Here is a 21,754-nt window from a genome sequence, read left to right as displayed (position 1 = left end):
CCCTGCTGACACCCTGATTTCAGACTTCCTGCCTCCAGAAACAGGAGGAAATAAATTTCTGTTGTTTAGGCCACCCAGGCTGTGGAATTTTGTTACAGCATCTCTAGCAAACTAATACAGTATGCTATACTTTCCTTTTCCCGGTTTTATTAGAGTTTAGTCGTTCCCATTACTGAGATGAGAAATGTTATTATTATGAGATGTTATTAGAGTTTAGTTGTTCCCATTGCTGAGATGAGAAAACTGAGACCCAGCGAGGGAAGTGACTTGGCTCAGACTCTGTGACTTGAAGGATTTCACTGCAGAAACCTTTGAGAGAGCCTCGTGCAAGAGCCTGGGTCTTCTCCCATTCCCACCCCACACCTAAATGTTGGTGAGCCTTTGGGTGGTGCCTCCTCTTTGCCAAGGCTTCTGACTCCACAGAGGTCCTGGCTCCTTTCCCCGTGTGTCCCAGCACTCTCCAGTGACCCAGAGCCCTCCTGTGAATGGCAAGAGGTGGATGGTGGATTCACCGAGTGGGAGACTGTGTCTGCATCAGAGACGACAGGGTCCGCTGTTCCACCAACATGCTCCATCAGAGAGGCAGGAAGGTCTCCAGAGACGGTGAGGTCTCCAGTGAATTTCCCTCCTGCCCCATCCTCCTCCCTTGCCTCACTTCTACCCAGAGTCTCTAGTGAGGATGATCAGAGATGAGAGCTCCTCTTTTTGGAGTGACCTTACCAGTTATTATGGGTTGAACTGTGTGCCCACTTCCCCAGCCCCACTCAAAAAATGTTGAAGTTCTAACTCACAGTACTTCATAAAATGACTTAATTTAAAGGTAGGGTCTTTACAGGGTAACCAAGTTAAAATAAGATCATTAGGGTGGACCCTATCCAATATAAAATGGGGAAATCTGGATACAGACATGAACAGAAGATGAAATGAGGAGACACGGAGAAGACAGCCATCTACCAGCTAAGGAGAGAGGCCCTCACAGCTCTCAGAAGGAATTTACCCAGCTGACCTTGAATCTGGACTTCAACCCTCCAGCTATGGTGCTTTGTCATAGCAGCCCTAGCAAACACTAACACAGCAGTGATCCAAATGGGAATTCCCTCCCACGGGTGGGAGCTATGATTGGCTACACCAGAGGGGTCCTGGGGATGGAGACAAATTTGGGGTAGGATATGGAGTCTACGCTAGTGGAAATTTAAATAAAGGCAGCATTTGCTACCTAAATGTGGGCACACATATGCTAGCTTCGCCTTGGTAAAAAGGGAATAAATTCAAGGTTCTTGAATGTTGATGTGGGTGCACATTTGTAGGATGCATATATATCAGTGTGTCACATGCATTCGGGGTGTGTGGGCTCATTTATTTGTTCTTTGGCTCATTCATTCATTCATCATTCGTCAGTTTCTTGAATGCTTGTACACACTTATACATACACAGGATAGAGAAATGAATTGGCAAAGGAATATAACAGACAAGCATGGGGATTAAGGGAGCATGGAGGAGGAGCATTTGTTTCAGTTTGATGTATCAGGGAAGACTTCCTGGAGGAAGTGAGCTGAAACTGGCCAGGTGAAGAGGAGGAAGGTCATGGCATGTAGACATGTAGGAAGAGAAATAGCAGTATACACCCCAAACTACACACAGTTTGGGTTGGTTCTATTCCTTCTAACAGTCCTACCCCTATCTGCACCCCATCAACACTCTGGAATCCCAGGTAGCAAGGCCATAGAGAAGGCACAGATGCCCAGGAGTCAACACTTTATTTTGTTCAGGCCAACCACACTGGGAGCCCAGCATCCCCGCAGGATATGCCTCTGTGGGCTCATCTCGCCTCTTGAGGGTGGCCATGCTGGCTGGCTCTGGCCACCAGGGAGGCCTGGCCAGTCTCTCTGTCTCCAAGTTATTGTAGAGTCGGGAAGTCTTCAAGGGCAGCTTCAAGGAGGCTGGAAGCAAACATAGGTCAGAGTTGATGAATGGGACAAAGGATGGGTAAGGTTTTTTTTCTTTTTCTGGAGGCAGGTTCTCACTTTGTCACCCAGGCTAGCGTGCAGTGGTGCAATCGTAGCTCACTGCAGCCTTCAGCTCCCGGGCCCAAGTGATCTTCCTACTTCAGACTCCCGAGTAGCTAGGATTACAGGTGCATGTCACTACACCCAGCTAATCTTTTATTTCTTGTAGAGGTGGGGTCTCACTATGTTGCCCAGGCTGGTCTCAAACTCCTGGCCTCAAGTGATCCTCCTGCCTCAGCCTCCCAAAGAACTGGGATTACGGGCATGAGCCACTGTGCCTGGCCAGGAAGATGGGTACATTTTGATAGAGACAATGGGGTGGAGAGCCTGGAATTCTGTATACCCAGGTGGCGTTACTGTAGCAACTCCACAGAAAGGGATGGCAGAGTGTAGGCAGCAGAAGGAGAACAAGTGGGGGAAAAAGTTGGGATAGATTTCCCAAAGGTCCAAAAGTTCCAAAGTAACCTGGCATTTACTGCATCTATGGGGTGCCATGCTCTATTCCAGGAATCTCTCATATTCTCATGAAATCCACAGCGTTACTTTAGGTAGTTGGTATTCTTACCCCTGTTTTCCAACTGAGGACACAGGGGCTTGGTGAGACTGCATCACTTGCCCAGGGTCCAACGGCTAGTTACAGGGCAGAAGTGATCTTTGGGGGGTCTTGATTGGTTCCAAAGCCCACCACGCATTTGCATTGTTGGAGGCGCTGCATTGTATAGCTGAAAAACTAGCATCCTTGGAGAAGAATCTTGCTTAGGGTAGGGAAGGGGACTTGAGTTTAAAACGCAATGGCAGAGACAAGATGTTCTGTGACGACTTCTGCTAAGGACTGTTCCCCTCGTGGATGTGTGCCCTTTACTTGGCCTTTGAAACTGCTTTCTGTGTCCCCGAGAGCATAATAATGTAAATGAATATCAGATCTTTACTCGGTAATTGAGAGCAGAGAGAAGGCCATGGTAAGTCAAATTAGTTTGCTCTGATATAGTCCAAACGTGTCTCCACGGAAGGGGCAATGGCTTTTTGATGGGCTGAGGCTGTCTCTCGAAGAAATAGAGGATGTGTGGCTCATTTGGGTCAAGGAGGCCTGGGGGTTGCAGCAGGTGCACCCTGAGAGCCATGTGCAATCGCTCGACCATCTGAGCCTTGAGCTGCAGCGAGTTCTGAGATTCAGTGACTGGGAGATTGACGAAGGCTCATAGGCTATCAGGCAGCTATAATTTCACTCACGAAGATGCCTGGAATGTGTCCCTAGGGAAAACTTTTAAAGATAAATGTAGGGATTCTAGAGCTGGAAACCCAATTATGCCCTGGTGATTCTGTACAAGTGACTTTAATCTTTCTGATCCTCAGTCTGTCAACCTGGTAAATGGGAATAAATAACATTCACCACCGCTTGGGGATATCAGGGGTACTAAATGACTGCCTGATGTGTCCACTCAATAAATGTAAGCCTTGGTTAGCAACGAATTCTTTTTTTTTTTTTTTTTTTTTTTGAGATGGAATCTCGCTCTGTCGCCCAGGCTGGGGTGCAGTGGCGAGATCTCAGCTCACTGCAAGCTCCACCTCCCGGGTTCATGCCATTTTCCTGCCTCAGCCTCTCCAGTAGCTGGGACTACAGACACCCGCTATCACGCTCTATTTTTTTGTATTTTTAGTGGAGACGGGGTTTCACTGTGTTAGCCAGGATGGTCTCAATCTCCTGACCTCCTGATCCGCCCGCCTCGGCCTCCCAAAGTGCTGAGATTACAGGCGTGAGCCACCGCGCCCGGCCTGAATTCCTCTTCTTACCTTGACTCCAGATGAGTGGCAGGATGAGTGCTAGGAGGGGGAGGAAGGGCAGCAAGTAGTTACTTCTCCTGCATTGTTGCTCTGTGATTTTTGTACTTGTTCCCTCCCCCCTCAACCTAGGGCCTCAGTTTCTCTCCATACGTAATGCAAGTGGACTCCACTATTCTGAAGGTCTCTTCCAACTTGGCCCTTTACATGTGTGTGATCCCACCACGGATCTTCCATCATTATGTGGACAGAATGCCATCACAGCTCCTTCAACCCCAAGTGGAATGACATTAAGAAAAGAAAAATGACAGTAGGGCGAGGAAACTTTAAACATCTGGCACCTTTTTTTTTTTTTTTCTGAGACAGAGTTTCGCTCTTGTTGCCCAGGCTGGAGTGCAGTGGTAGCGCCCTCAGCTCACTGCAACCTCCGCCTCCCCGGTTCAAGCGATTGTCCTGCCTCAGCCTCCTGAGTAGCTGGGATTACAGGCGCCCGTCAAGACACCCGGCTAATTTTTTGTATTTTTAGTAGAAACGAGGTTTCACTCTGTTGGCCAGTCTGGTCTCGAACTCCTGACCTTAGGTGATCCACCCGCCTTGGCCTCCCAAAGTGCTGGGATTACAGGCGTGAGCCACTGTGCTCAGCCACATCTGGCACCTTATTTAGCGTCATCCCACAGGAACCTCTTACTTTCTGATGTGTCTGCATTTCGAAGTACAAGGAAATAGAGGTACCCAGCAGAGGGCTTCTGAAAAGCTTTGCATCCAGCAACACATGACTTCAGCTAAAACCTCTAAAAATCTTGGTCTCTAGAGAAATCAGTTGTGGCATTAAGGACAGTAGTGGCACCTGCTCTCCCCAAGGCTGCAAGGTGAACTCTCATTCCCCAAGAATAGCCCCAGCCTGTTGCTTTTACCTGAACTGGTTCCTACTTCTGGAGATATTTTTTCATTATGCTCGCAACATCGTCATCTTTCCTCCCCGTCCCTGGCTCTCTGTGCTCGGGGGACGTTCGCTCACCACCGTCACCTGCAAGTCGTGGGATTCCTGGTCGACTTTTGATGCTGTCGGCACTTTTGAAGGACACGATGGAGCTGGAGGATGAGGATGAGTCAGACAGGTGAGCAGGATCCTCCTTGGGCTCCGGGCTCTTCTTCAAAATGGTCTTGATCCCCGAGAGAAAGGAACGGTCAGCCTCTTCTGTCTCAAAGTGGATGCTTGAATGCTGTGAACCGTCTTGCCCACCTTTGGCTGCTCCAGCCAAGGATGTAGGCGTCTGGGGCTTCCGGATAGCTGGGAGGAAGTCATCGAAGTCCACTTTGGTCTTGCGTTCGTAGTCAAGGCTTGGGAGTTTCCAGCTGAACGGGTCACTGCCTAGAGGTTCCTCCATCAGGTGGGCGAACTGGCGGTTCTGGAAAACAAGCGGCTCCTTTCCAAGGTCTGGACAGCCCGCATCGTCCACAGAGGACTCCAGACACCGCCTCCGAGGACGCAGTGTGGGCGACAACAGCGTGTCCCTGGGTGTGGTCGGAGAGCTCAGTTTTCTCCCCATGCTCAGTCTGGATTCTAAGAGGGACTCGCAGGAACTGAATCGGGTCTTCGCCTTTTCGGGGAGTAGGGTTGTGCCCCCAACACCGTCTGAAGAGATGCATTTGAGGCTGGTGGACCTCAAGAGACCACCAGTGGCCCCTTCGATTTCCAGGGGTGACTTTGCCCCAACCCTCAGCGAGAGGTTTCCCTCGTCACTGCCAGCCCTGCCCCTCCTTAGTGTGGAAGCCCCAGTCGTCTGGTAAATGGGGAGAGTGGGCCAGTCCTCCAGGCCCAGCGTGGACCCCTGGCCTCTCTGTGCTCTCTTCCTCCGGAGCCCTTCCACGAACTCCGAGAGGGCCGCTGAAGGACTAGGCAGCTTTTCCCTCGACAGCGGGGATGTATTTGTACTCCGAGAAGCCAGGGGAGAGGAAGCAGCTTCTAATCTCTCTGTGGACTTTCTCTGGACGGCAAGCCCTTCGCCGTCCCCAAAATGACAGTACTTTTGCCGGCAGACAAAGTGGGGAGAAACAGGCTTGTCTCCCAAGGTCTTGCTGCGGACATCGGTGGACCGGGCTCTGCTCAGTGCCAATGCCGACTGGGTCCTCTCAGTGTCCCCAGCCTCCTGGTTTATCCTGTGCCAAGAAGAAAAATGCAGTCTGCAGAAATTGTGCAATTCATACAATTTGTGCAATCGGTGCAAGAGCCCCTAAGCACAGGCACTAATATTATTTTTCTTTGAAAATACCATCCCTACCGCACTCTCAAATGAACCATATGATTTAATGTGCAAATTCAAGCCACGTAAATGATTTCTTGTTGCTTTCTGAATGCAATTTCTGTCTATAATTAAACCCAGCTAAGTACATTTGAGTAGATTAAAACTGCAGCTAGGACAGATGAATTAGATTTATGAGGCATCATATCTGACATGATAGGACCTATCGTCCCAGAGCTTACTGTGAAGTAAGTAGTTTGCTTCTTCAAGACCAGAAGGGGACATGCAGTGGGCTGTTTGTTTATTTGGGGCCAAGCCCAGAGGACAGTCCCACCAAGTGGGGCTTCTGAGAGTCAAGACCCAAATATGTGTCTCCATGGGATGCCCCATGACATCCCTGATTGTTTCATGGGGTGACGGTCTAGGTAAAATCTTTTTCCCCCAAAAGGGAAAGATTCACATGAAATCAACTTAAAACCAAGACTATACACAAGAGGACAGACGGTTTCTATTCTGGGACTACACCAGACGTGGCTTTTATGCAGAGGGAGTTTGTGGCAGCAGCGCCAAAAACACTTTGCCTATGAAAAGTAGGAGCCTCACAGTGGGACCAAATTATAGACTAAAATAAATGGCATCATTCAAAGGAGAGAGACTGGAGTCCATCAACCTTTCCTTTAATAAATAAAATCTATTTGTCCTCTCTCTAAGAGAAACGACCCCATTCCCTCCCCCCAGCAAAGTTATAATTTATTTTTTAAAAAAGTAAAAAAGTTGCCAAATGTCAGAGTGTTGGCATTGCAGATAAAACCACTGTGGGCTCAGGCCTGAAGAGATGCTGAGGGCAATGCACACGCGGGTTTCCAATCATGGGGTCCCTGCCTCTGCATGCTTTGTTGCTGGAACTGTAACAATCAGGACGATTGTAGGATTCAGAACTCTATGTATAAAGGGTGACTGAGATTCTGCTACAAGACTTTGAGGAAGACGTCTTGCTTACCCAGTTGGGTAACACCAGCTCCACTCCTGATCACACAGGACAATTTAGGAGAAATAGAACTGACCACCATGACCCAATGGGCTTTTGAATCTGGGAAGGAAGCCAAGCCAAAGCTCCCTTGAGGTGATGCCATGGAAGGCACAGGAGGGAATGGCTGGGGTAGGAGAGCAGTGCCTTTCCCAGGGAAATAGGTGGGGGCTGAAATAGACTCAATGTTTGTCTCCCCCGAAAATTAATATGTTGACACCTAATCCTCAATGTGATATTAGGAGGTGGGGCTTTTGGGAGGTGATTAGGTCACCAGGGTGGAGCCCTTGCAAATGAGATTAGTGCCCTTATAAGAGAGGCCCCAGAGGGCTCCCTCACCCCTTCCACTGTGTGATGACACAGTGAGATGGCCATCTATGAATCAGACAACGAATGTAACTGCCAGCCCCTTGATCTTAGATTTCCCAGCCTCTAGAACTATGAGAAATACATTTCTGTTGTTTATAAGCCACCTTGTCTATGGTGTTTTTATTATAGCAGCCAGAAGAGACTGTGACAGGCACCTAGACCCTGCCTCCCTGAGCGCCCCTGAGGACAGAGCTTCAGTGATCCCACAAACCTATTTCCTCCAGGTCTGGCAGGAGCTCCCCAGGCTGGGGGCCTGTGTGAGGTCGCCATGGCAATGATGGGACCAGCTATAGGGCTTCATGAGGACAAGGCATAGAGCTGGCTGTGATCATCTGCCTCTCCTTACTCCCCATGTCAGATGGGTGGAGGAGGGTTGCAGTAGCGGTCTGGTGACGGTTAAGACCTGGGTGTCAAGGTGGCAATGTGGAGGAGCTACCTCCTTTCTCTCTCTGACCATCACCCTCAGTCCTTCTCCTGTGTGATCAGGCTTGCTATTCCTGCCCTCTTGCTCACCCTGCTCCAGGACGCTGGTCTCCTGGGACAGGCCAAGCCCTCCCTGCTTCTGGGTCTTGCATGAGTGGTTCTACCTGGAGTACTCCTTCCACTCCCCGACCCCTAGTCATGGTACCTTCCTCCTGGGGCAGCTGGGACAGTGAAAGAAATGCCCTTGATACTGTCTCTGGCACCTAATTACCCAAATAATGGTTAGTGGTTATGATGAATAATTTATAACCAATAATAAATGGTTATTAATCATTAATAATTAAAGGCAATCGTTATTACTACTATTTAATTTCTGAATCTCCAGAACCCAACCCCACACTGGACTCAATGAAAGCCTCAATTGAAGTTCAAAGAGGGATGCACGGAAGAATGAATGGGCAAGTGATCTTCTGTCTCACCGTAAGAAGAAGAAAGGTTGGTTCCTATGTGCCAAAACAAAAGCCACACGTTTGCTCAGAGCGGCTCCCTCCTTTCCTACTTCTTGTCTGTTCCCATCATAGCTGGACATGGGCTGGAAGAGGAGATGGAGGGCTCCTTTTTGATTCCCTGAAGGCATATTTGTCAACTTCATTGCTTTGGAATCCCTCCCCGAATACACAGCAAGATGGCATTCACACGCCTGTATTTTTTTTTCTTCCTTACTTTTTATTAATAAACAGCTTGGAGCTGCCAGGGGCAGTGGGCTGCCGCAGAACTGACAAAAGTCATTTCCATCCTGTCCTGGCCCTGAAAGGAGGCGGGTGTGATGAATGAGTGTCTTGGATGCTCTGTCTCATCCATCGCCTGCCACATGAGGAGGGCAACATTGAGGGCTCCTGTCACTGAATCTCCCGGGACTCTGCCATCCTGCTCACCCTAGCTCCCACTGCCACTGCTGACTGCAGATGCCAGGGCAGGGCATGAAAACGGAGGGTGAAGAAGTCCCAGGAGGAGGAGCGGGGGGAGGAGGAGGAGGAGGAGGAGGAGGAGCCAAAATGGGGGGAAAAAAAGGCATAAAAGTAGGAGGAAGGAGAATCACAGACCACAAGTCTGAACTGACAGTGTCTTGCTGACTCTCATTTCTGCACCTCCGGAATTGGCACTGAGCCCAGCATGTAGTAGATGCTCAGCAAATGCTGTCAAATTCAATCAAGGTAGATGAGAAAGAAGAGGTAGTCAGGATGAGAAAAGTGGAGGGAAGGCAAAGAAATGTGAGAAGAAGAGAAGGAGGGCTAGAGCATGAAAGAAGAGGAGGCAGTTTAAACAGGAAAGAAGTTAAAATGAGATGGAGAGAAAGAGGAAGGAGACCCAGAAGGGTGGTGGTGATGGAGAAGGAAGGAGACTTAGGCAAAAGCAAGAAGGAGAGAGGGGAACATCGCAGAGGCCTTTCAGGCTGGCAACTAAGGATCTGCCATCTTCGGCTTTAACAAAAAGGTGAGATAGGCTGGGGTCCATGGCGAAGTAGCCAGCTGCCCAGAAATGGGGATCTGGAGGTCACAGTCTGTGAGTGCTGGCGTTCAGGTACAGAGGCCATAGGTTTGCTGGGACCAAGCCAGGAAGGTTCCCAGCTATGCTGGCACAGGGGAAGATCCACTTGCCTTCCCTGGGGCCCTTGAGGAGCAATGCCTTCTACAAGGCATGGAAGCCAAGATGTCCCAGCACAGCCACTCAGGCCCAGCCTGGCTGTCATGAGGTCTGATGTCTTGAGATTGGAGTGAGCTGAGTCCTACCTTTCTGAAATGGTCTGATGCCTTTGAAACCTCAGCTGGTGAGCTTAAAACAGGAATACAAGCCATGTAGTGTAGACTCCTGGGGGGCTGGAGAGGAGAAGTGGGGGTCGAGTGAGGAGAGAGAAGGAAGAGAGGGCAAGAAGGAAGGAAAGAAAGAAGCTGCCCATGGCCAAGTGCTTCTTCCTGGCTCTCCCATGCAGAAACCCACCTACGTCTCTGCAAGTGCTTTTTCTGTTTCCTCTCTGCACCACCTCTCAAGGTATAAAGTTCCTTGCATCCACTCCTTTCTGTATAGAGACTGAAGAATGTAACCTGAAATCAGATGCCATTTTGTAGGCTTTGGGATAAGGATCCCAAGTTCTGCTGAGTGAGGCTGGATGATCATCCCCATTCCTGTCCCAGCACTGGACACTTCAAACACGTCCTATCTGACTTCATCCGGGGACCAGTAAGAGTTTTTTTTTTTTTCTAGCTGTCCTCATAGGACCACGTCGGGGTGGCTCAGATGGAACTCTCCATCATCATCATGATGGAGGGATGTCAGATAATCAACATGTTACCGCGCCTGCTTCCCAGAGCCTGAGCCAGGGAGAGGGATGATGTATAGAAGGCTCTCAGAGTCACTATGAGACAGGATAGGCAGAGGCACTGTTACTCTTCAAGGAGAGGCTCCAGAAAAGCCTTGGAGACTTCTGCTGCCTGCCCTGTCGTCTGTCCAAAAAGGAATATCCTTCTGGTATACCTGCTATGGGAAAGAGCCAGAGGATAGTCCTTGAGCATCCAGCCACAAAGATGCCGGGGCTGGTTCTATAACTTAGTGGATGAAATAGTCACTGGTCACAACAGCTACCCCTGACTAGATGCCTACTGTGCGCCAGGTGCTGTGCTGGATACCAGGAATATAGGAGAGAGCAAACGGATGGCTCCTGCCCTCATAGCCACCCTGAGAGATAGGGATTATGACCTCCAGGCACAGAGAGACTGAGTAACCTCTGCAAGCACACACAGCTGGCAACCAAGTCTGGTTTCACCACTCACTAGCCATGTGACCTGGGGACCACTGCCTAACTTCTCTAACCCTCAGCCTCCTTAGCTGAAAAATGGGGGAAACCAGACTGGCCTTGCAATGCTGTGGAGATGAGAACTGCATGAGGGCAGGATTTTTATCCATTGTATTCACTGCTACCAGTGTCTATAGAACAATGTCTTAGGACACAGTAGGTGCTCAATGAATTTGTGCTGAGTGAGTGAGGGAAGCACCAGGGCCCTAACACATTGTAGGTGCTCCATAAACATGTGTTGGATGCATGAGTGAATTGCCGGTCCTCAGGCACATAGTAGGTGCTCAATAAAATGTATGTTCAAGTTATGAATCATGCTCCAGTGCTTGTCACATAGTAGGTTCCAATAAATACTGGACGGATTAAATGAATTGATGAATAAGGGTATTTATATGAAAATGCTGTAAGTATGGGTTGCTTCAAGTTATAGAATTTTGTTAGGTAAACTAGGACATGAAAACTCAGGAATACTGAAATTTCCATTCTTTCTAACCTGCAAGGCTAAAAGCAAAAAAAGAGCTTCAGATGCAGAGAGACCTGAGTTCAAATCCCAGCTCTGTCTATTCCAAGCCAGGTATTTTTTCTTTTCTTTTCTTTTTTTTTTTTTTTTTTTTTTTTGAGACAGTCTTGCTCTATCACCCAGGCTGGAGAGCAGTGGCACGATCATGGCTCACTGCAAACTCTGCCTCCAGGGTTCAAGTGATTCTCTTGCCTCAGCCTCCCGAGTAGCTGGGATTACAGGTGCACACCACCACGCCAGGCTAATTTTTGTATTTTTAGTAGAGAGAGGGTTTCACCATGTTGGTCAGGATGGTCTCAAACTCCTGATCTCAAGTGATCCACCCACCTTGGCCTCCCAAAGTGTTGGGATTACAGGCGTGAGCCATGGCGCCCGGGCCCCCAGGTATCTTTTGAAGCCTGAACTTGCACAGGTGTAAGAGTGAGAATGACACTGCCCTAGGTCCCAGGGTCTTGTTAGAAATGAGAGATGATGCATGCCATATGCATATTCAGTATTTAAGAGTGGAAGCCACTTCTACCTCCATTACCCCCAGTACTACCAGTGAGGCAAAAGACACTACAGTTAAACTTTCATACATTACTTATTTATCTCAAAGTTAATCCTTTGACATAACAGTATAACATAAATTTTAAAATCTTAACACTTGTCTGATTGCTTTTAATGACCTCTTTCATCAGTGCTAGAGAAGTCCCCAGATTGAGGACAGATGTTCAAGAGTAAACAATTCCTATGTATGAGCCTACTGTGAACAGCACAGAGAAGGGAAGTGGAGACTGAAGTGGCTGGTTCAGCCTCAGAACGAGCTAGTGTCTGAGACAGTGTCTCCTGCTTGGACCATACCCCTTCCCCTTTCAGATTATCTTATGAATGGGGCCCCATCGTTTTATCTCTAGTGTCAGCCACAGAAGCAGATGCTCCATGAAAATTGGTGAAGAACAAAGGAGGAGGCATCTATATCTGCATGTATCGTATGCAGCATCTCATCAAGCTAAGAAGCATCACCCCATCAAAATCAAAGGCATCATCCCATCTTGCAAATTAGGAAACTGAGGCTCAGTGGTGAGAAACCATCTGCTCAAGGCCATACTGCTAAGTGGCAGGGCCTGCATTTGAACCCTGGTGGGCCAGATCTGAATCCCATTCTTCTTCTTCCACTACATCACACACCTACTGGGCAGAAGGCTGACGGGGAACTCACCCAGTTGAACTTACATCTACAGGTACATATTTTTCAAAATCCACTGCGATGTAATGAACCAAGGAAGTCCAAGTCAAGGAGATGCTGGATTTACTGTTATTAGACTTAATCACACAGCAAAACAAACAAAACAGAATTCCGAGGTCTAAGTGTGGTCAGAGCCTGGGCCAATTGTAGCTACAGGAAACTCAATGCAGATTTAATGACACCGTGAATCATCCCCCAAAGTGTGCTGTCACCCCCCATTCTTCATCCACTCCCTGAAATTAAAGAGGAAATTAAAAACATATTGATGTTCTTTAATACTGGTGAGGTGTGAGATGGGAAACCAGATGCTCTTTGAAGATGACCTGAATATTTGGTAACTGATTCTAAAATAACAACGGAGAGTCTGTAACGAAAGTTGACATGGCACCCAGGATTATGCATTATGCAGGGAACGGGAGGCACTTATTAAGCCACTGTGGTGTGCAGGTAAATACCACATCATTAGAGTTATCATGTATTATGCCTTTAGGCTTTGCAGACTTTACTCAAGTTTACGCTCACAACAGTCCTCTAAAGCAGATATTGCAATCTTCCCAAGTCAGAACAGAGGCTCAGAAAGAATCAGTAATTTGTCATGTAATAAGTGAGAGAACATGGATTTAAACCAAGGAATCCTACCCCAGGCCCACAGCTCCCAACTGCTCTACTCTACTGCCCTTTATCATCCCATTTTATAAATGAGGAAGCTGAGGCTAAGACAGGCAAATGGGCTTGCTGAGAAGGAGCAGAGCTGAGACTCCCACCCTGGTCTGTCTGTCTACCTATAATGTTCTGAGCACACAGCGGCAGAAGTTGGGCTGCCCTGCCCTCCTGGGGAGAGCACTGTAGTTGTTGAGTCTGGAAAAAACCATGGAGAAGGGTCAGCAATGCAAGAAATTCCAGAGAAACTGTGAAGCACAGACTATAAATGCAGCAGGAGATTGGCAAGGGAGACAGCAGTCAGTACTGGTGCCTGGGTGCACAGCCTTCCTTTCTTTTTTTTTGAGATGGAATTTCATTCTTGTCACCCAGGCTGGAGTGCAATGGTGCAATCTCGGCTCACTGCAACCTCTACCTCCCAGGTTCAAGCAATTCTCCTGCGTCAGCCTCCCAAGCAGCTGGGATTACAGGTGCCCACTACCACCACATCCAGCTAATTTTTGTATTTTTAGTAGAGATGGGGTTTCACCATGTTGACCAGGCTGGTCTCCAACTCCTGACCCCAAGCGATCCGCCCATCTCAGCCTCCCAAAGTGCTGGGATTATGGGTGTGAGCAACCATGCCCGGCCATGCACAGCCTTTCTTGACGCGGTGGGTTGAGTCAGGCTTTGGAAAAAGGGTAGGATTTCAATGGTGGCGATGACTCAAGAAAGACACTCCAGGCAAGAGCAGAAGATTCCTCCTATTGATTCTTAGCTTATTCAATCTGCAAAACCCTTGACAAGCAAGGGCTGATATCTAAACTGCACAGGAAAGAAAACTGAAGCTTAGGAAGCTCCCCCACCCTAGCTGAGAGGGAAGTTCAAAGCAAGGAGGATGCTGGGGTTTGGGGGAAGGATAGCCAAGGAAGCAGGGAAGTGAGGAGGAGGTGACATTAGCATCAATCTATCCCCATGCCTGGCCACTCCTGACATGGGGAATAGAGTCAGGAAACAGACACGGTGAATATCCTACATTCCTTACAATATGGCAGTTTTTATGAGACAAGGTCTCTCTCAAGGCTTGCTTGTTCTCTCTGATGCTTAAGGTCGGGGCCGAGTCTTTGACAATTTTACAAACCAATCCATCGAGCTGCCCTGAGTGGACACCTGCCTCCATGCCTTCTGTGGCTCAGCAGAATTTGCCTTGACTTCACCTACACATTCTTACTGGCTACCAGGGACTAAGGTCAGTGATTTTTGCACAGAGTTGCCCATTCAAGTCACCCCTGGAACTCTACACACCCACCCCAAAAAAAAAACAGTTAAATTGGAGCTGGATGGTGATAAGGGAATCATTCTCATTTAAAAGAGACGGAAGAGTAATGCAAGATGTTAATAATAAGAAAAACAGAACAGGGAAAAAGGATATATGGGAGCTCTCTATGCTTTCTGCTCTTTTTGTGAAAACCTGAAACTGCTCAAAAGTAAAAAGTCTATTATTTTTCTTAAAAGAGACTAAAGAAGCATAATCAAATATAATGAGTATCCTTAATAGAATCATTCTTTGAATCTTAGCACCACGCAATATATCTTTGTAGCACACCTGCACATGTACCCCCTGCTTTTAAAAATTAAATTTGAAAAATAAATAAATAAGGGATAATATAAAAATACAGTGATACAGGACAGTTTTAGGATAATTGGGTAATATAAAAGTTGAGATCTTAGATAATGTTATGGATTTGTTAATTTTCCTAAGTGCGATAGTGATACGTTAGAAAATGTCCTTCTTAGAAGAAAGATGCGAAACTATTTAAGGAGAGCTGTTGTGATGTTGTCAACTTGTTTTCATAAGCGGAAGGAAAGGAAAGGAGAAGGGAGAAGGGAGAAGAGGAAGAAGGAGAGAGGAGGGGAGGGAGGGAGAGAGGAGGGGAGGGAGGGAGAGAGGAGGGGAGGGAGGGAGGGAGGGAGGGAGGAAGGAAGGAAGGAAGGACGGACGGATGGAAGAAAATGTGTTTAAACATAGATGTAGAGGAGGAGCTAAAGATATAAAGTCAACGTGGAAAATTCTAACAACTATGAAATTAAGGTAGAAGCTAATAGTTGATAGTTTCCTCTGTTGTTAACAAATTTAAAAAAAGAGGGAAGAAAGAAAAGGAAGGAAGGAACAAGGGAAGGAAAGAAGGAGGGAGGAAGGGAGGGGAAGGAAGGAAGGAAGGAAGGAAGGAAGGAAGGAAGGAAGGAAGGAAGGAAGGAAGGAAGGAGGGAGGGAGGGAGGGAGGGAGGGAGGGAAAGGAGGGAGGGAGAGAGGAAGGAAGGAAGGAAGGGAGGAAAGAAGGGAGGAAGGGAAGGAAGGAAGGAAATTAGCTTAATAAGAAAGAATTAGGAGGGAGTCAGGAAGGAACTGACACTCTGCAGGTGATTCTGATAAACCATTATTCTATATTTAAAGAAAAACCAGACAAACAAACATTTTCACTCACCCTTTAATGTTCAGCCCAACTGTAGGCTTCTCCCAGGAAGCCTTTCCGCCCTCTGGCCTGGGTTGGGGCCTCTCCTGGCTCCCACAGCCTCCTGTGTCCCTCTCTGTACTGTTGTTACCTATTTACTTATTTGTATCTCCCAGCAAGACTGGGAGATACTAGAGTTTCTGGAGTAGACCATGTCTTTCTTCTATGAATCCCCAGCATCAGGACTGCCTCAAAGAAAGCTTGTAGAATGGAAGGAATGAAGGAATGGAGGAATTGAAAGATGGGGGATTGTGGAACTGCAGAAAGAATGTGCAAAGGGCTGCCTCACCTGGGCTGAATAATTCAGAACCCCGTATCCCCACTCACCGGTCAGTCACATCCACTTCTCCTGGCTGAGAAACAAGATTCAAAACCCACTTCCAGTACACAATCTAAAGTGAGTTCTCCAGATTTCTAACACCAAGCCAAGAGCCTTGTTTCATTTCTACAGGATGTGATCAATTTCTAGGAAATCAAATTGAGAGGGAGCTGCAGCCGCATCTGGTTTGAACCCCTCATTCTACACCTAGAAAAACAGAGAAGGGAATAGAACTTCCCAAGTCACACTCTGATGAGATGCTGCAAGTACTGGCTCTACAACTCGAGTCTTTTACCTTCTGCTACAATTTTCACAATGTTTTGAAGAACATAATTCTAGATTTGTAGAGTAATTAAAATCTACTTGGCTTGTAGATTCAATTTGGATTCAACATATTTAAGTGAATTTAATGCATCCCTTCACTTTCCATGCAGAGACATTGTCTCACCAGAGTATGGTGAAATGGCAATAGTGACAGAAAATCTCAGACTAATTCATAAAAACGCCCAGTTCCCCATGAAGATGTAGCTTTAAGTGAATGGAAATTATGCATCCATTAATATTTCCTTGTGTCCATCCTGAATCATTTATTGAGTGTCATGAAGACAGATGCCTGTCAGTACAGAGATGAATAGTGCTTGTCTTCAAGTAACTTATATTCTAGAGGGGGTGGTAGATGCGCTAAGTTAGGACTGGAAGAAAATATAAGTGAAAGTTCATGTTTCCCTAGGTGTAGAAAGTAAGAAAAAAAACTTTCAAGTTCAGGGGTACATGTGCAGGTTTGTTATATAGGTAAACTCATGTCACTGGGGCTTGTTGTACAGATTATTTCATCACCCAGGAATTAAGTCTAGTAGCCACTAGTTATTTTTTCTGATCCTCTCCCTCCTCCCACCCTCCACCCTCTGATAGGCCCCAGTGTGTGTTGTTCCCCTCTATGTGTCCATGTGCTTTCATAATTTAGCTCCCACTTATAAGTAAGATGATGTGGTATTTGGTTTTCTGTTCCTGTATTAGTTTGCCAAGGATAATGGCCTCCAGCTCCATTCATGTCCCTGCACAGGACATGATTTCATTCTTGTTTATGGCTGCATAGTGTTCCATAGCATATATGTACCACATTTTCTTTATCCAGTCTACCATTGATGGGCATTTAAGTTGATTCCATGTCTTTGCTATTGTGATGGTGCTGTGATGAACCATACATATGCATGTGTCTTTATGGTAAAACAATTTATATTCCTTTGGGTATATACCCAGTAATGGGATTGCTGGGTCAAATGGTTTTTCTGCTTTTGGTCTCTAAGGAATCACCATGCTGTTTTCTACAATGGTCAAGATGGATTAAATACTTAAACGTAAAAGCCAAAACTATAAAAACTCTGGAAGACAACCTAGGCAATACCATTCTGGACATAGGAACGGGCAAAGATTTCATGATGAAGATGCCGAAAGCAATTGCAACCAAAGCAAAAATTGACAAATGGGATCAAATTAAACTAAAGAACTGCTGTACAGCAAAAGAGACTATCAACAGGGTGAACAGACCACTAACAGAATGGGAGAAAATATTTGCAAACTACGCATGTGACAAAGGTCTAATATCCAGCATCCATAAGGAACTTAAACAAATGTACAAGAAAAAAAAAAACCCCATTAAAAAGTGAGCAAAGGACATGAACAGACACTTTTAAAAAGAAGGCATACATGTGACCAACAAGCATATATAAAGAAGCTCAACATCACTGATCATTAGAAATGCAAAGCAAAACCACAACGAGATACCAACTCACACCAGTTAGAATGGCTATTATTAAAAAGTCAAAAAATGACAGGTGCTGGCGAGGTTGCAGAGAAAAAGGAATGCTTATACACTGTTGGTGGAAGTGTACATTAGAAAAAAAATGTTTATTTATGTAAGAGAATAAAAGCCTAGCTCAGCACTCAGCTTCCAGATGTAATAGCTTGCACCAGAGCTACTTGGAAAGCCAGAAAAGTAGAATTCAAATTTAAGGACAGTGGAAAGCCATCAAAGCAGGCACGACTCAAAAGGCCAAATCCTGGAAAGAGGGAAATACACTGAAGGTGAATACAGTATGACGTGGCACTTTCCCTGAGAGTCATTTGCTGACCTGAAAGAAGAATTAATATGGAGAGCTTATACTTCCAGATGCTATATTGGTTCAAGGATGGACACATAGAAAAGTGAAATAGAATAGACAGACGTATATACATAAGATCACTTGATTTATGACAAATTCATACTGTTGTGTAATGTGGACAATATCATTTCTCTAAAATATATGTGCTAGACCAACTCGATATCTATATGGAAAAGAGTGAGCCCTACCTCACACCACAAATAAGTATCAATTCATGATGCATTGTATATCTAGATATAAAAGGTAAATCAATACAATGTCTACAAAAAAATAAGAAAATACTGCATGACTTCAAAGTAGGCAAATAATTTTTCAACTGTATATAAAGAGTACCAACCATAAAGGAAAACATTATAAACTGGGTTACATTAAAATTAAGAACTTTTCTTATAAAAATAAACCATTAAGAGAGTGAAAAAGGTAAGTGACTGAGTGGAAGAAAACCCACATACCTTATAAAGGGCATGCATTTAGAATACATAAAGAACTACAGATCAATACAAAAGAGATGGATAACCAAAGAAGAATAACAATAATGGCCAAAAGATTTTCTCAGACACTTCATTAAAGAGGATATTCAAATGAAGATATAAGCATATAAAAACGTTTATTTACCAGGGAAATGTGAGTGAAGACCAAAATTTGAAACTACTAACACCTATTAGAATAGCTAATTTTTTAAGTAACAAAACCAAGCGTTGGCAAGGATTTAGAGCAACCAGAACATTCATTCACTGCTGATAGTTACATAAATTGGAATGACTATTTTGACAGTATTTACCAAAGCTGAAAACACACATAGCAATTCTACTGCTGAGTATACACCCAACAGAAATCTGTATATTCATGCAACAAAAGATGTGTACAAGATTGTTCACGGTAATACTATTCATAATCATGGGAAACCATAAACAACCTAATTGTCTATTAATAATAGAATAAATTAATTATTACTCTATGTTCACACAACAGCATATTATTGACTATGGTTTCTCAGTGGTGGAATAATTGCCATTTTGGACCTGATAATTCTATGTGGCCTGTCCTGTGCATTGTAAGATATTTGGCAACATCGCTGAACTCTACCCATTGGATGCCAGTAGCATGACAGCCAAAAATGTCTCCAGACATTGCCAGCTCTCCCCCGTTGAGGTGGGTAGTGGTGCAGAAGTGCCTCCAGTTGAGAACCACTGATATAGACTATAGAGCAATGAAAATAAATGAATTACTGCTACATGCAGTAATGAAAACATAATATCGAAAGAAAGAGGCCAGACACAAAAGAGGACATATTGGATGCTTCCATTTACACAGTTCAAAAAGGGGCATATCTAATACACAGTGTTAGAAGTCAGGATGGTGGGTATCTTTGAGGAAGGAGGAGGTGGTGGCTTGAATGGGCACAAGGAAGTTGTAGGGGCACTGTAATGGTCCAGTCTTGATTTTGTTAGTAATTACAAATTAATTAGGTATGATCCATTTTTTGAAAATTTCCTCAAGATCCACTTTCCTGTATATATATTTCAATGGTAAATTTGTGTAACAAAACCTTAGCTTAATCAGAGAACCACAGATTTTAAAAGAATGTTCTGAACCATCAATGATGTATCCAAATAGTTTTCTACAAACTTGCAGCTTAGGTGAGCCTCAAATTTTCTAAAAGGTCCACAGACCTACCATCCAAGACCTCGAGTTCTAGACAGGAAACAGCCTTCCTTCCTATAAATACTTGTCTGAGAGGGATTTGGGTCCTAAGGATAAATCCTGTGTCTACATTCAGACTTCACCTGGTTTCACTTGCTCAGGCCTTTGGTCCATGGTTAATGTGTTTGCATTTAATATTTCTGTGCATTCAGTTTCAAAATCTTTTCCACTCATCTTCCTAATACTGATAAAACTAAAAAGACTCCTTATGTTCTAGGAAGACATAAAACCATATTCATGAGAGGCCCATTCATTAAGTATTTCCAGGATGAATTAAAATTATCCTGAGCTCCAGTTCTAAGAATGCCGAGACCAGTAAATAAATGTACTACTGAAATAAGATTAGCATCAGATGCTTAACCCACTTTGAGAACGAGCTGTTTTTAAAGCTAAGTGCCATTTATTCACATATCCATAATTAATGAACTAATTACAAACGAGCCTTATCTCATCATTTAAGCAGCCCTCACATGACCCATCTTTGGCTTCCTGTCTGTGGTAGAGTAATTGCCCTTCTTTGAAAGTAACACAACTTTATTTTTTAAGACAATACTGTGTAATTTAGACCTTTTTACTTATTCAAGCCAGCCTTATCCCAAATAAAAACAAACAGGGCTGGTGGTAGGGTCTGGATGTTTCCTTTTAAACCAAGAACTGCAAGCCAAGAGTTTGGGGCTGCAAATGTTTACAGAAAGCAAATTTTCCCCTGCAAAAAGGAAAAGTTGTAATGCCATCTTTTAGCCAAACGAAAAGCAGTTGTGTTAAATCGGCACCAAAGCAAATGATACATACAACAGTAATTAGCAAAGATTACACAGTAATTAAAATCACGATGATTATGTGAGTGAGAATAATTTATACAATAATCTCCATGCTCACATTGCAATATGGTACAAGTCCAATAGCAACAGTAGAAAGCCAGGGTTGGTAATAAATTCAAAGCACAGCATCACTAATTATGTGGTGATAGATTGGCCATTGAAATTTAGGGATAAATAAAGTCTCTGATCAGGAGACACCATTTTAGTTGGATTTCCCAAGGTTACTGAATGGGGACCCCAAACACTCTAATACGTTTCCTTCCTCCCCACCATTCTTTCTCTTCATAGTCTTGCCCATTCCTGTAGTTCATTCAGCCTCCCCCTTGGTGGAAAACATTTCCTATGCTTATAGTTTTCATCTACCAAGTTTCATTCTCCTGCTTCAGGTAAGGCCCTTCATTGTCCTTTGGGGAACCCCTCTTCCCTTCATGTTCTCGTGGTTTGGTGGGAATTTCCAAGAGCCAGGTGAGAAGACTGACTTAGGCCAAAGGTAAGAGGTTCCTTCAGCCCCCTTGTCCATTCTGACTGGTTCAGGCTCACTCAGGCTTGCATTTTTTGTGAAACTGTGAAGAAGAGAGAAATTCCCTTTACTACTGGACTCAGAATGGTGCAGGCATGAGTGTGGAGCTGTTGGCCACCATCTTGTTGCCCCAGAAAGAAACCAACATAGAAGACAGCAGAGCAGAGAGGTTGGTGGGGAACCAAATCCCCATGATCATTTTTGAATTCCTGGATCTAGTAATGCCTGAAGCTAGATTTTCCTTTTTGGTTTCCCAGCTAAAGGAAACAATAAATCCTCCTTCTTACTCTGGCCAGGTTGATGGGTTTTATGTCACCTACACTCCTAAGAATCCTAACATTACACAGAGGTTTCTTGGTATCTTCTTAGGGCTCCAGGTCAGAGTTTAAAAACCTTCTAGACAATTCTCTTTGGATGTCCCCAAACATACGAAGTTTAACGTATTTCAAACTGAGTTCACCAAAACTCCACTTTCACTACCAAGAGGTTTTCCGTTGTGCTCATGGTTTATCTGCTGTGAGTTTAGCCCACTTCTGCAATCTCTGGTATGTGGAGCACCCAGTCCTAGTTTTCCCTAGTCCTGCCTGTCAGCATCCATGCCTTTGGCACAGCAGCATCACCTGGCCTGCT

At 45.3% G+C, this 21,754-nt stretch overlaps 1 protein-coding gene across 1 annotated transcript in view; it reads right to left on the bottom strand.

Moving 5' to 3' along the window:
• Window positions 1-1,741: 1,741 nt before the first annotated feature.
• Window positions 1,742-21,754, bottom strand: part of MYO18B (myosin XVIIIB) — a 269,290-nt gene continuing 249,277 nt past the window's right edge. The window contains exons 42-43 of the mRNA XM_030816000.1: window positions 4,700-5,945; window positions 1,742-1,940 (exon numbers count right to left, since the gene is read on the bottom strand). Of these exons, the coding sequence (XP_030671860.1) occupies window positions 4,712-5,945 (1,234 nt within the window). The 3' untranslated portion in view covers window positions 1,742-1,940; window positions 4,700-4,711. The remainder of the gene's footprint in view (window positions 1,941-4,699; window positions 5,946-21,754) is intronic.

Source organism: Nomascus leucogenys, chromosome 7b, assembly GCF_006542625.1.
Source record: "Nomascus leucogenys isolate Asia chromosome 7b, Asia_NLE_v1, whole genome shotgun sequence".
In the NCBI taxonomy this organism is placed as follows: Eukaryota; Metazoa; Chordata; class Mammalia; order Primates; family Hylobatidae; genus Nomascus; species Nomascus leucogenys.
The sequence above is the reverse complement of the archived record's forward strand: the minus strand, read 5'-3'. Positions and strand labels throughout refer to the sequence as shown.